The following is a 14145-nucleotide window of genomic DNA, read 5'->3' as shown; positions in this document are numbered from 1 at the left end:
GGTGAAGGGAGCATCGTGCAGGTTATACTTCTGTTAATATGTATCAGTAAGGCACGTGAAGCAATGTTTACCCTTGGATCAGGCCTTCTCAGGCATCAGCTGGGCACTGTGTGGGATCCAGCTCATTGAAGAAGGAAGTGGGTAAGCTGAAGAGAGTGCCGAGGGCAGCAGTGAGAATCTGCAAAAAGTGTGATTTTAGCCTGACTGGGAGGGATTGAAGCACCAATGAACAGTCTGCTGGTAACATGCTTTCCTGCAAAGTCTGAAAAGAATAGTGTGGCACAGAGATTTCTGTCTGAAGGGGTATCAGAGTCCAGTTTAGTGAGACCAAGTTACTTTCTTCACAGATGTGCTGTACTCTTCTTTAAGAATATAATATTGCAGTGCCTTTGTTGTTAGTTTTGCTGATATGTAAAAGCTCTAAGGCAGTGTGGAGTTTTTTTTTATTCTTTGTTGTTGTGTTTAGTAACTTGAGTATTTCTGTACCAGGCAGAGTAGTTAGTTCATTTGTAATGTAAATGGTCATGAGTGTCGTTAGTCTTGAGGTTGTCAAGGTAATTTAATACTGCTGATAGTAGTGAGTCTCCAAGAGAATTGAGTGTGGACTGAGCCCTTTATGGTGCTTGCTAAGAGTTGTTAGTTGGGTTTGGACTCTAGCAGATTTTGTGTCAGAATTTTGAAATTTATGTCCAGTCACAGAATTAAAAACTTAACTATGTCTGAAACAAAACAAGAAAGTCCTAAGCCTACACAAGAGCATGTCTTTTATGGGCTATGTTACACTTCCAGTGCCAGTGTTTCAGCTTTTGATCTTACTTGTATTAATCCATAGTGTTTTACTCTCCTGAATTGCCGTACGCCAATAGATACTTCTCCCTTCAGAGTGAGGAATTTTGTTACTTTTAGTCATTGCTTAAAAGGAGCATCTTCTAAGCAGTTGAAGGTTGTACAGAACTAGAGAACTCTTCTGAAGTAGCTCATTGATCTCAGGAGAACATTTTTTAGGGGTTCGGGAATTTCAGCCAGCTGATACTAGAGAGCTATGTGCTATTAATGAGAAGCCTCTCTAAATAAAATGAAGAATCACACAGAATCACAGAATGTTAGGGATTGGAAGGGACCTCAAAGGATCATCTAGTCCAATCCCCCTGCTGGAGCAGAACCACCTATATCAGATCACACAAGAACGCATCCAGGCAGGTTTTGAACATCTCCAGAGAAGGAGACTCCACAACCTCTCTGGGCAGCCTGTTCCAGCGTTCCGTTACCCTTACTGTGAAGAAGTTCTTCCTCATGTTTAAGCAGAACCTCCTATGTTCCAGCTTATATCCATTTCCCCTTGTCCTATCATTGGATGCCACTGAGAAGAGCCTGGTTCCATCCTCACGACAGTCACCCTTTACATATTTATAAACATTAATGAGGTCTCCCCTCAGTCTCCTCTTCTCCACGCTAAAGAGACCCAGCTCCCTCAGCCTTTCCTCATAAGGGAGATGCTCCACTCCCTTCATCATCTTTGTGGCCCTGCGCTGGACTCTCTCAAGCAGTTCCTTGTCCTTCTTGAACTGAAGGGCCCAGGACTGGACACAATATTCCAGATGCGGCCTCACCGGGGCAGAGTAGAGGGGGAGGAGAACCTCTCTTGACCTACTAACCACACTCCTTCTAATACACCCCAGGATGCTATTGGCCTTCTTGGCCACAAGGGCACATTGCTGGCTCATGGTCATCCTGCTGTCCACCAGGACCCCCAGGTCCCTTTCTCCTGTGCTGTTCCCCAACAGTTTAGTCCCCAACTTGTACTGGTACATGGGGTTGTCCTTGCCCAAATGCAAGACTCTACACTTGCTCTTGTTGTATTTCATTAAGTTTCTCCCCGCTCAGCTCTCCAGCCTGTCCAGGTGTCTCTGAATGGTAGCACAGCCTTCAGGTGTGTCAGCCACTCCTCCCAGTTTAGTGTCATCAGCAAACTTGCTGACCATGCACTCTATTCCCTCATCCAAGTCATTGATGAATATGTTGAATAATACTGGTCCCAGTACCGACCCTTGAGGGACTCCACTGGATACAGGCCTCCAACTGGACTCTGTCCCATTGACCACTACTCTTTGGTTTCTATCCTTCAGCCAGTTCACAATCCACCTCACTATCTGATCATGCAGACCACACTTCCTCAGTTTAGCTGTGAGAATGCCATGGGAGACTGTGTCAAATGCTTTACTGAAGTCAAGATATACCACATCCACTGCTCTACCATCATCCACCCACTGGGTGATGTCCTCATAAAAGGCTATCAGGTTTGTCAAGCATGACTTCCCCTTAGTGAAGCCATGTTGACTGCCCCTAATGACCCTGTTATCCTTGATATGCCTAGAGACAGCACCAAGGATAAGTTGTTCCATTATCTTTCCAGGGATGGAGGTGAGGCTGACCTGTCTATAGTTACCTGCGTCTTCCTTCTTGCCCTTTTTGAAGACCGGAGTGACATTTGCTTTCCTCCAGTCCTCAGGCACCTCTCCCGTTCCCCACGATTTAGCAAAGATGATGGCGAGTGGCCTGGCAATGACATCTGCCAGCTCCCTCAGCACCTGCGGGTGCATCCCATCAGGACCTGTGGACTTATGGATGGCCAGGTTGCTTAACTGGTCCCTAACCAAGTCCTCATCAACCACGGTAGACTCCTTTTCTGTCCTGACTTCCTCAGGTTCCGGGGCTCATCAGGATAGCCTCCAGCAGTATAGACTGAGGCAAAGAAGGCATTCGGTAACTCTGCCTTCTTCTCATCCTCTGTCACCAGGGCACCCTCCTCATTCAGCAGTGGGCCTACATTGCCTCTAGTGTTAGTTTTATCTGCAATGTATTTGAAGAAGCCCTTTCTGTTGTCCTTTCTTGCAAAGTTTAATTTCAAGGAGGTCTTAGCTTTCCTAGTTGCCTCCCTACATCCTCTGACAGCAGACCTATATTCCTCCCAAGTGGCCTGCCCCTCCTTCCATGATCTGTACACTCTCTTTTTCCTCTGAGTTTGCCCAACAGTTCCCTATTTAACCATGCAGGTCTCTTGGTGTCCTTTCTTGATTTCCTACCTGTTGGAATGCACTGGTCTTGAGCTCAGAAGAAGAGGTCCTTGAAGGCTAACCAACTATCTTGGGCCCCTTTACCTTCCAGTACTCTGTCCCGTGGGATTTCTCCTAGCAATTGTTTGAGAAGATCGAATTTGGCCCTACTGAAGTCCAGGGTTCTAGTTCTGCTAGGTATTCTCTTCCTGCCATATGAGATCCTGAACTCCGCCATTTCATGGTCACTACAACCAAGGCTACCCTCGACCTTCAGCGCCTCAACCAGACCCTCCTTATTAGTGAGAACAAGATCCAGCGGCACTCCTCTCCTAGTAGGCTCATCCACCATTTGCATCAGGAAGTTATCATCAATGCACTGAAGGAACCTCCTGGACTGTGCATGGCTGGCTGAGTAGGCCTTCCAGCAGATATCAGGATAGTTGAAGTCCCCCATGACAACCAGGGTCTGCAAGAATAAGGAACTTACCTTTCTTTGAGCTAGCAATCAGATTCAGAAGCAAATGCTGCTTGCCACAGGAGGACATGGCTTTACAGCCTGCAATAATATATTTTAAGGTCTAATACTAATAGTTATAGTAGCACGGGTCCCACATATGGGTGTTCTGTTAGGCAGGACTTAGTTCACAGTCAGAGCTCCTCTCAAGCACAACGTTTCACACCTTGTGGATTTTTTCCATTTAAGCTATTTATGCTGATAACTAGTTTTAAGTGGTTTCTGTCTAAAAATTTTGAACTGTAATTTTGAAAATGCGTATACGTTATTTCAAAACAATTCTATTTTTCAGTCTTGTAGAAATTAGGCCTTTCGTTTTGTATTTTGAGATTAAAATAGGAACCGGGTGAAGAACGTAAAGTAGTTTGATAACTAACTGCAAAGTTGCTTTTGGCTTTGAAAATGAATTAAGTTGTGCTAGGCCTCAATTCCCTCTCGATTTTAGCGTATTCCATACATGTTTATAATCTTTTTGGTAGCTACCTCGTAGGAGTAACTGAGTGCAGCATCTTGCACAAAAACTTTTCAGCTTCTGTTTTGATAGCAGCTTTTTAGGTGTGACTGTAGTAAAAAATTGTATAGGTGTGACTAATGGAAGATATGCTGTATAATTTTTTTTGTTTATAGAGCATAAGGTGTGGCTGTAATTGACACCTAGAGCTACGTATGTCAACTAGTACTGCCTTAATAAAGTTGATATCTAGTATTTATTTTCCATCCATGTTTTTGGTGGAGATTGCTACTATACTATCGATACAGAAGACTGTTTTCTGAGGAAGCAAGAACAGTAAAATAGAATAGACAAGGAGTTGCTTAGAGTAAGTAATTGAGAAATAGGTTATATATCCTGCATTCATGATTTACGAGTAATCTTGCCAAAATGTAATACAAGATGATAGTAGGTCATTTCTTTGACCTAGCAGAAATGCTAATAATTTGAGAAAAATTTGAGAAACACATTAGATGAAAGGCAGAAGGTAAAAAGTGTGTGCATCTTTGATAAGAAACAGCAAGGTAACTGGAGCTGTTTTCAGAATATGGGATGCTCTGCGTCTAACAGCTGATACAGAGTAAACAAATTGCTCTCACTATTTGGAAATGAAATGTGAAAGTAGCAAAATGAGGGGAGACACATCTTTGGTCAAAAATGGCAGAATAATTGTCCTGTGTGTCCTCAAGGAAGTACTGACATCACAAACTTTGGAATTTTGTAGTGGAAATAAGACGATTTTCACCGCTTAGTGCCCTCATACATAACAGATCTGCTTAAGCAGTATACTGAGAGATTAGTAAAGGAAATGATTCACTTTAACAAATAGTAAAGGGACTTAAAAGTAAATTGAGGGAAATTTTAGTAGTAGCATTTCTTTTAAATCTGTGAAGTTCCGATGAAGATTGAAAGCACTTGAAATACAACAGTAGGGAAGCCATAGGAAAAACTCTTGCGGTTAAATCCAACCAGCTAAGACAGTAATCTTGATGGAGAAGCAAGTCAACCTGACCAGAGTGGTAAGCTTTTTTTTAAAAAAAAAATAAAAATGTGAAGTAGCTGTGATAAAAATGACGCTTATTAAAAAGGTCAGAAGCAGTTTAACTAAAAATGTGGCAAGTCAGTGAAATTTTCTCTAATAGATTTGTGTAGCTCACTGGTCCTTTGCATAATAGCATGCCTGTATGAAGATGTATGAGCTTTCTAGGCATTTCTAGCAGTCCTTACTCTATAACACAGAGAAACTAAACCCAGAAGGATGAGAAAAGCAGAAATATATTATGGAACAACTAATAATAAACGAATTGAGAGCTTTGTTTCTCTGAAGAAGGACAGAAGTGGAATAGGAAGGTGAGCTAGCTAGCATGTTGCCCCTTATTACTTGAAATTTCAAACCTCGAAGAGGTACATCATAAGTAGACTAACATATACTTTGCTGTATTTTTATGCTCTATTAACTCTGAGCACAGAATTTAAATACATAGTTGAGGAATGTTCCATTAAAAAAGTCGCTCATTAGTTTTCCTGAAATATTTAGTTTAAACATTTAACCCTTTGTCAAAATTAGTTGATTTCTTAAAAAAAAAAAAAAAAAAAAAAAAAAAAAAAAAAAGCGCAGAATAGATTTTCTTTTGAAATTTATACTGGACTTAAAAGTTAGGCATATAGCCTTATTCAAGGACAGAGATTTGACTTTTGAATCTATTGTATATCAAGAAGATGAAGAGAAGTTGTCCTAATATGTTGCTAGAAATGCCAAAATTGGAATGACATGATATTTTAATTTCTGCAGAGGACTTTAAAGCACTTTGCTGAAAATCTTATTCTTCATCTAATCAGAATTCTTTTCATGTGAAATTAGAACACTCTATTAATATGTTTAAAAATATCTGTTAAACAACTCTTTTCTGCCTGAATATCTCCAAAGGTATTAATGTAATTAAATGTCTTTTTGTCTTGCAGTTGTGACCTGCTTTCTTAAGTGAGCTGTGCAGTGTGACTGGAGTGAACATTCAATAATGAGTGGTGCAGCACTGGGCCTTGAGATAGTATTTGTCTTTTTTCTGGCCTTATTCCTACTTCATCGCTATGGAGACTTCAAGAAACAGCACAGGCTGGTGATAATAGCTACATTATTGGCTTGGTATCTCTGCTTTCTGATTGTATTTATACTGCCTCTGGATGTCAGTACGGTAAGAAACTTATGAGATTTTCTGCTTAGTTGTATAAAATGTGTATGATTTTTTTTTAATCGTTATTGCCAAAGACAGTGTCTTAAACAGCAAATGAATTTTCCTAATAGTATCTTACTAAACTAAACACTTATTACCTTTTTGCACAACAGTGTCTGTGTTTACATTAATTTTACTTTTTGTTGACCTCATCACAACAAATATTTTTCAAATGTTTTAAAATATCATTATTTGTTTATAGCAATTTTTTAATCTCTTGGTGACATAAAAACACTTCCAGTTTTTTACTTAATTGTCCTGCAGATTGCACGTTGTTTTGAGGGTTTATTAGTATAACTGCTCCCAAATTTTAACCTGGAATACAGGAAATGTCTTTAAAAATGGTACTTAATATTTTTAAGTAAATGTTGAACCTTTTTCTGGTCACTAATACAAAATTAATTGTCTTTTAGACCATTTACAATCGATGCAGACTTGCTGTTAACTCCAGCCCTGCAGAAAGTAATGGCTCTTATGTTACTCTTGCTCCAAGGTATCAGCTATATGTTTTCTTCGTTAGACTGTTTTTGAGGAAATATTTTATGATTTTCTTTTTTTTTAAATGATAGGAGTGTAATGTGTATTTAAGATTAATAAACAAGTGTTACCTGTGTCATATAAAATCTGGAGAAGAGAAAGGGGGATCTTCTCACTGTGTGTAAACACCTGAAGGGAGGGTGAAAAGAGGACAGACTCAGACTCTTTTTAGTGGTGCCAGTTACAGGACCAGAGGCAATGGTCACACACTGAACTTCCCTCTGAACATCAGGAAACACCTCTTTCCTGTGAGGGCAACCAAGCACTGGAATAGGTTGCCAAGGAAGGTTGTGGAGTCTCCCTCCTTGGAGACATTCAAAAGCCGTGTGGATGTGGCTCTGGGCCGCCAGCTCTAGATGGCCCTGCTTGAGCAGGGGGGTTGGACCAGATGACCTCCAGAGGTCCTTTCCAACCTCAACCATTCTGTGATTCTGTGATACGACATTTGAAGATTGTCAGTATACAGGAGGGTGAGGGAAGAGGTGAAGAAAAGTGTATCTGCATCAATTAGTAGTAATTTATACAATAGTTCTAACTGATTACCTAAATACTTCTTTTTTTTTTTCCCCTAAATTTCATGCTAGATTTCTTCTGTTTTGTTGTTAAAGAAATAGAACTAAGCTTTTCGAGCAACTGTGGTTACCTGTGAGGAGAGGCCTTGGTGAATCATAGAGTCATAGAGTGGTCTGGATTGGCAGGGATCTTAGAGATCATCTAGTTCCAAACCCCAAAGAATACTTTTCCTTCACAATCTGAAAAACTTCAGACCTGAAAATCTGATTTTATACCTTATGAATTAAATTAGGAAATTTCTCTTAATATAGAAGCAGCATATCTAAATGCTTATTATAATTGTGTATATATAGTAATTGGAGTTATCTGAAATACGCTGTGTTCTACCAAAGTAACGATAGCCTGCTCACAGTCTTCTGGTAGGAAGGAAGGAATTCCTAAAACATGGGGAATACAGGCGAATGTGGACTGTTTCCGTGGGTGCTCGTTCTGTAGCCCCCGCTGGCTGTTTCTGCGTCTTGTAGATGTGTGCAGTGTCGTTACGTGCAAGATGATTAGAACATTTAAGATGTCAGTTGATAAGTCCGTGCAAAGTATTGCCGGTTTTGTTGCCCCAAAGCAGGCGCTATCTGGAGGTTGTATATCTGTGGAAGAACAGTAAAATGCCAGGCTTAGTGACACAACATTTTACCCTTTATTTAAGATCACCTAGTGTGTGTTAATTAAATGTAGTATTGTGGTTTAGCCCAGCCGGCAATGAAACGCCCCACAGCTGTTTGCTCACCTCCCCCACCCCCAGGGCATGGGGAAGAGAATTAAAGGGGAAAAAGGAAGGAGATTCATGGCTTGAGATAAGTACAATTTAATAATAATAGTAATAATATAAAATCAAAAGTAATAATGATAAAATAATATATGGAGAGATATATATAATGATAATATATAAACAAGTGATGCATAGTATAATTGCTCACTAATCGGTGGCCAGCTTAAGTAGTAATGGAGCAGATACTGTGCAACTGATGCAACTCAGATCTGAAGTCTTTGTTTGAAACCTTTAGTCACACTACCTGTCACTCTGTGGTAATTTGATAGTTTTGACAGTGTTTTGGCCGTGTACATAAAAACTCACAATTCAGGCTTAACTAGTTTGACCCTGGAAAACACCAATTATTTCTCAATAGATACTCCTGTTAAATTGACTGTATTGCCCTTTGACTCACCATTGTTTATTACCTAGACTGGTGTGGGGAAAAAAACCCAAGTGTCTTACTACGGATAGGCACTTTGTCTTTTGCTCTCTTTTTGCTAGAAGGCTCTCATAGCTTTTCTGGTCTTCCGAAGCAAACACTACCTGTTAGAAAAGTACTGGCTCAACACATCAAAGCTTATGTGAGCCTGACTAAATCCAGCTGAGTGACAGAAGAAACAACTAATATGCTCTTTTTTTCCACTAAATGCTCTATGTAGTAGAGCTAGGTGATGGGGTCCCTAGATATTTTTTAGAAACCTGCTGTGCTCAGTGAAGTTAGTGGTCTTCAGTCTACAGAAAAGCTTTTTTTTTTTTTTTTGTATGAAGAAATTACTCCCTGCCTAAAAAGAAAAATTGCATAAGAAAACCTTAAATTGCTTGATTGCTCATTTCTTTTCAGTCTTTAAGCTACTGTTTTTTCTCTAAGAAAGCTGCCTTGTCCAGATACATTATTTGCAGTGAGGAGAATGATAAAGTGGTGATTCAGTTTGTTTTCTTCTGAGATGTTTGTGGTTTACTCCTTACTGAAATAGTAGTGTATTACTGTTTTGATGTTTTCAAAGTCCTTTCTAGATAGGGGAATTTATAGAAAATAATTTTATACTTTTGACCCTCCAACTAACAATAAGCTTCTTTACATTATTACAGCAGGCAAAAATGTTTCAAACCATGGAGTTATATTCCTAATGGAATTATGCCAATTTTCTGGCGTGTCGTATATTGGACATCACAGTTTTTAACATGGTAAGGCAAAATAATGTGACAAAGTCTGTGGTATAGATACAATTTTTAAATGTAACATCTATGTTCTTAGTCATAGCATACTCTTTAAGCATATATATCACTATTTCACAAAGCTGTCTAGTCATATATTATTTGCTAGCAGTGAAATGTCTCTAGTAATTACTGTACTATTTGCAGGTGGCAGCCATTCACTTTTGTAGTTGAAGCTGAGCAATTTACACATAAGGGTGTTTATGTATATATTGTCTGAAAAAGTGGATTTTAGGCAACAGGACACCAAAATAATACCATGAATAAATTGGGTGATTTTTGAGCAGTATTGTAAACTATTTGGTTTTGTTTGATACGCTATATGAAGATGTAGCTACAGCAAACAGGTTGTCTATGCTTTTGAGTTAGATCTGTCATCAAGAAATTATTTTTGTAGCCCAGTCAAGAATATCAGGGTTGGTAGTGTGTTCTCGATTATCACGGATTTTTCATAGTAAAGGCAGCTTGTTTAAGGTTTGCTATCAGACCAATACCTCTAGAATAAAAACATATAACTGGATAATCTTGGTAGAAGCTTGAGATTCTTTAGCTTAAACACTTTTTTTTTCTGTTGCTTGGCTGATGTGGTTTGGTTTTGTTTGCTTTTCTCCTAGGATTCTGCTACCTTTCATGCAATCATATGCTAGATCTGGAGGGTTCTCCATTACTGGGAAGATTAAAACTGCATTGATTGAGAATGCAATCTATTATGGCACTTACTTGCTGATTTTTGGAGCATTTTTAATATATGTGGCTGTAAACCCAAACTTCAACTTACAATGGTAAGAATAACTTGTAAGCACTTGCATGAATTCTCAAGAAATTGTTAATGAGTAATCTCTTCTATAGATGAAATGGGTCTTTTCTTAACAATTTTAGTTCATCTGATTTTTGTTAGACAGCTGGAAAGGTTTTTTTCACTTTTTTAAGGGAGAGGGATTTTTTGACTATTTGTAGAAATTTGTCTTTTTGTTTTCTGATTTTGTTATGTAGGGCAGAGGTATCCTCTCGTATTTGCAATAGTTTTTTTTTCTCCCTACAAATGCGTTTGCAAACTTAGTGCAGAAACTCAGTGTTTTCAGAATAACATCTTTCAAAAAGTCTGTGTCAGTATTTCCTGTGTAGTGCCTCTGTCTACTGTAGATTCTATTTAAAGGCCATAAGGTAGCTAAAATAATTGGTATTTGTAACATTTCTAATAGTCTTATATACAGATACAGTAGTAAACATTGTCATATACCGCCTAGTTGCTTTCAACTTCCGCTTCTGAATTCAGATCCTGGGTTCTGAGGCTGTTTCTTGTAGTGACTGTCCCTATAGTGTTTTGACCTCACTTTTGATAAGTTTTCTAAGTTCATTTTGTTTCTTAAAGGAACATACTCCTGTGAGAACAAACATTTTTTTCTTCCCTCCAGAGAGGGAGGAAACATAGGGAGATAGAGAAAAATCGTGGCAGCTTTAAATATGACCAAGTAGCAAACTGGGGCTAGGCAAGAATTCCAAATGATAGTAAGTCTGTTCCTGAAAACTTGAAAGCCATATCAATGCACACATACTTAGAATCATAGAATTGTTTAGGTTGGAAAAGACCTTTGACATCATCGAGTCCAACTGTTGACCTACCACTGCCAAGTGTGCCACTAAACAATGTCCTTAAGCGCCACATCTACACCTCTTTTAACTGCTTCTCTGGGCAGCCTGTTCCAATGTTTAATAACCTTTTCACTGAAGAAATTTTTCCTCATATCCAATCTAAAAGTCTCCTGGCACAACTTGAGGCCATTTTCTCTTGTCATGTTGCTTGTTACTTGGGAGGAGACCAACACTCACCTGGCTACAGCCTCCTTTCAGGTAGTTGTAGAGGGCGATAATGTCTCCCCTCAGCCTCCTTTTCTTCAGACTAAGCAAACCCAGTTCCCTCAGCTGCTCCACATAAGACTTGTACTCTAGAACCTTCACCAGCTTCATTGCTCTTCTTTGGACACATTCCAGCACCTCCATGTCTTTCTTGTAGTGATGGGCCCAAAACTCAACACAGTATTCGAGGTGCAGCCTCATGTTGTGGAGGCTCACAAAATCAAATTAGACTGATGGTAAACTCAAGATAAACTTTATTCTAGCCAAAGTTGTTTAGCAGAGAACCACGTAGAAATGAGATTTATCAAAATTCAACACTCCAACAACGTTAGTAAGCCAGTGGTTCAGGACGATGTACAAGGAATTAATACTGCACTAGCGACTCAAGAATTCTTAAGCTTTAGAAATGAGGATCCAAAACACGCACAATCACTCGCCTCTGAGGGCTCTTAACCTGCAAGAGTTTTCTTGGGCAGTGTCCTGTCCCAAGAGTCCCTGACTGCAGACCTGCTGCTTTGAGGAGGACTGACTCAGTGTGCCCTGTGGCGGAGCTCCATTTATACCCTAGTTGAATCCAGAGGAGGGCCACAAAGATGATCTGAGGGCTGGAGCACCTCTGCTGTGAAGACAGGCTGAGAGAGTTGGGGCTGTTCAGCCTGGAGAAGAGAAGGCTCTGGGGTGATCTTATAGCAGCTTTCCAGTACCTAAAGGGGGCCTACAGGAAAGCTGGAGAGGAACTTTTTACAAGGGCGTGTAGTGATAGGACAAGGGGCAATGGGTTCAACTGAAAGAGGGCAGATTTCGATTAGATATAAGGAAGAAACTTTTTACCTTGAGGGTGGTGAGGTACTGGCACAGGTTGCCCAGAGAAGTTGTAGATGCCCCATCCCTGGAAGTGTTCAAGGCCAGGTTGGATGAGGCTTTGGGCAACCTGGTGTAGTGGAGAATTTCTCTGCCCATGGCAGGGGGATTGGAACTAGATGATCTTTGAGGTCCCTTCCAACCCTAACCATTCTGTGATTCTATGGTTCTATGATCTGTGGTCATACGTGGTCATGTCAGCTCTGATTGGCAGAGGACCCCACCTTCCTCATTCCTCGGCCAAGGCATGTAGGCGATGGTCAGCACTCACCCGAGGAGTGTACAAGGGGTGTACGTGACCACACCATAAAGGCGCAAAAGTGAGGGCACGAAAAGCAAGGATGCGGTGGTCCTAAAGCCCCAGCCTTTATCTGGTCAGATGCACCTGCTGTGCCTCACCAGTGCCAAGTACAAAGGGATGGTCACTTCCCTAGTCCTGCTGACCACACAATTTCTTACAACAAGCCAGGATGCTGTTGGCCTTCTTGGCCACCTGGGCACACTGTTGGCTCATATTCAGCCAACTGTCAACCAATATACCCAGGTCCTTTTCTGCCAGGCAGCTGTCCAGCTGCTTTTCCGCAAGCATGTAACATTGCATGGGATTGTTGTGACCCAAGTGCAGGACTTCAAGGTTACTTTCTTCCAGGTGGGATAGGAGGATGTTGTTTGTTTTCTGTTTTGTATTCTTGCTATTTGTTTTTTCCTTAGGAACCAACTTCAGACTATTGGCATAGCTGCTGCAAACACATGGGGTCTCTTTCTTCTTGTGTTGCTTTTGGGTTATGGTTTGGTGGAAATTCCCCGTTCTCACTGGAATGGAGCCAAGAGGGGTTATCTACTAATGAAGACCTATTTCAAAGCTGCCAAACTGATGACTGAAAAAGCAGATGCAGAGGAAAATTTAGAGGATATTATGGAAGTAAGTAACTAGCTTTCACTATGAAATAAGTGAAGGCTGCTGTTAATCATCTCTGAATTTCCGAGTGTTGGGCACTTGTGGCAAGAAAATATAAGTAGTGTGAACTTACTGTGAAATACCAGTAAATTAAGAAAATCTTAATAGTGTGCCACTTGATGACACTCGATCCTGTGTAAAATCAAAAGAGGATGGCCTGGATAGGCACACCCTCCTTTGGGTTAAAAACTGGCTGGATGGCCGGGCCCAAAGAGTGGTAGTAAATGGGGCTAAATCCGGCTGGAGGCCGGTCACCAGTGGGGTTCCCCAGGGCTCAGTGCTGGGTCCAGTTCTGTTTAACATCTTTATCAATGACCTGGATGAGGGGATTGAATGTACCCTCAGTAAGTTTGCGGACGACACCAAGCTGGGAGGCTGTGTCGATCTGCTCGAGGGTAGGGAGGCCCTTCAGAGGGATTTGAACAGACTGGATCGTTGGGCTGAGGCCAATGGCATGAGCTTTAATAAGGCCAAGTGCAGAGTCCTTCACTTGGGGTACAAAAACCCCAAGCATCGCTATAGGCTTGGGGAAGAGTGGCTGGAAAGCTGCCTGGTGGAGAAGGACCTGGGGGTGTTGGTTGACTGCTGGCTTGATATGAGCCAGCAGTGTGCCCAGGTGGCCAAAAAGGCCAATGGGATACTGGCGTGTATCAAGAATAGTGTGACCAGCAGGAACAGGGAAGTGATCCTGCCCCTGTACTCGGCACTGGTGAGGCCGCACCTGGAATATTGTGTCCAGTTTTGGGTCCCTCGCTTTAAGGGAGATATTGAGCTCCTGGAGCGGGTCCAGAGAAGGGCGACTAAACTGATCCAGGGGCTGGAAAATAAAACTTATGAGGAGTGGCTGAGGAAGTTGGGGCTGTTTAGCCTGGAGAAGAGGAGGCTGAGGGGAGACCTGATTACAGCCTACAAATACTTGAGAAGGGATGGTGGAGAGGTGGGGGAAGGGCTCTTTACATTAGTGATGGGTGATAGGACAAGAGGAAATGGGTATAAGCTTAGTCAGGGGAGATTCAGGTTGGATGTTAGAAAGTATTTCTTCTCTGAAAGGGTTGTCAGCCACTGGAATAGGCTGCCCAGGGAGGTGGTTGAGTCCCTATCC

At 41.1% G+C, this 14145-nt stretch overlaps 1 protein-coding gene across 2 annotated transcripts in view; it reads left to right on the top strand.

Moving 5' to 3' along the window:
- LMBRD2 (LMBR1 domain containing 2) overlaps nt 1–14145 on the top strand; it is a 59074-nt gene that overhangs the window by 4237 nt on the left and 40692 nt on the right. The window contains exons 1-6 of one of the 2 annotated variants that reach the window (XM_086629254.1): nt 3043–5079; nt 6023–6252; nt 6705–6784; nt 9242–9337; nt 9982–10149; nt 12797–13007. In XM_086629254.1, the coding sequence (XP_086485380.1) occupies nt 6079–6252; nt 6705–6784; nt 9242–9337; nt 9982–10149; nt 12797–13007 (729 nt within the window). In that variant the 5' untranslated portion in view covers nt 3043–5079; nt 6023–6078. Of the gene's footprint in view, nt 1–3042; nt 5080–6022; nt 6253–6704; nt 6785–9241; nt 9338–9981; nt 10150–12796; nt 13008–14145 lie in introns of those variants that run through there. The other variant, XM_086629256.1, reaches the window with a different exon arrangement.

The sequence above is a fragment of the Tauraco erythrolophus genome, chromosome Z, assembly GCF_009769465.1.
Source record: "Tauraco erythrolophus isolate bTauEry1 chromosome Z, bTauEry1.pri, whole genome shotgun sequence".
NCBI classification, from domain to species: domain Eukaryota; kingdom Metazoa; phylum Chordata; class Aves; order Musophagiformes; family Musophagidae; genus Tauraco; species Tauraco erythrolophus.
Note: the sequence above shows the minus strand (reverse complement) of the source record. Positions and strands in the feature narration are given on the sequence as shown.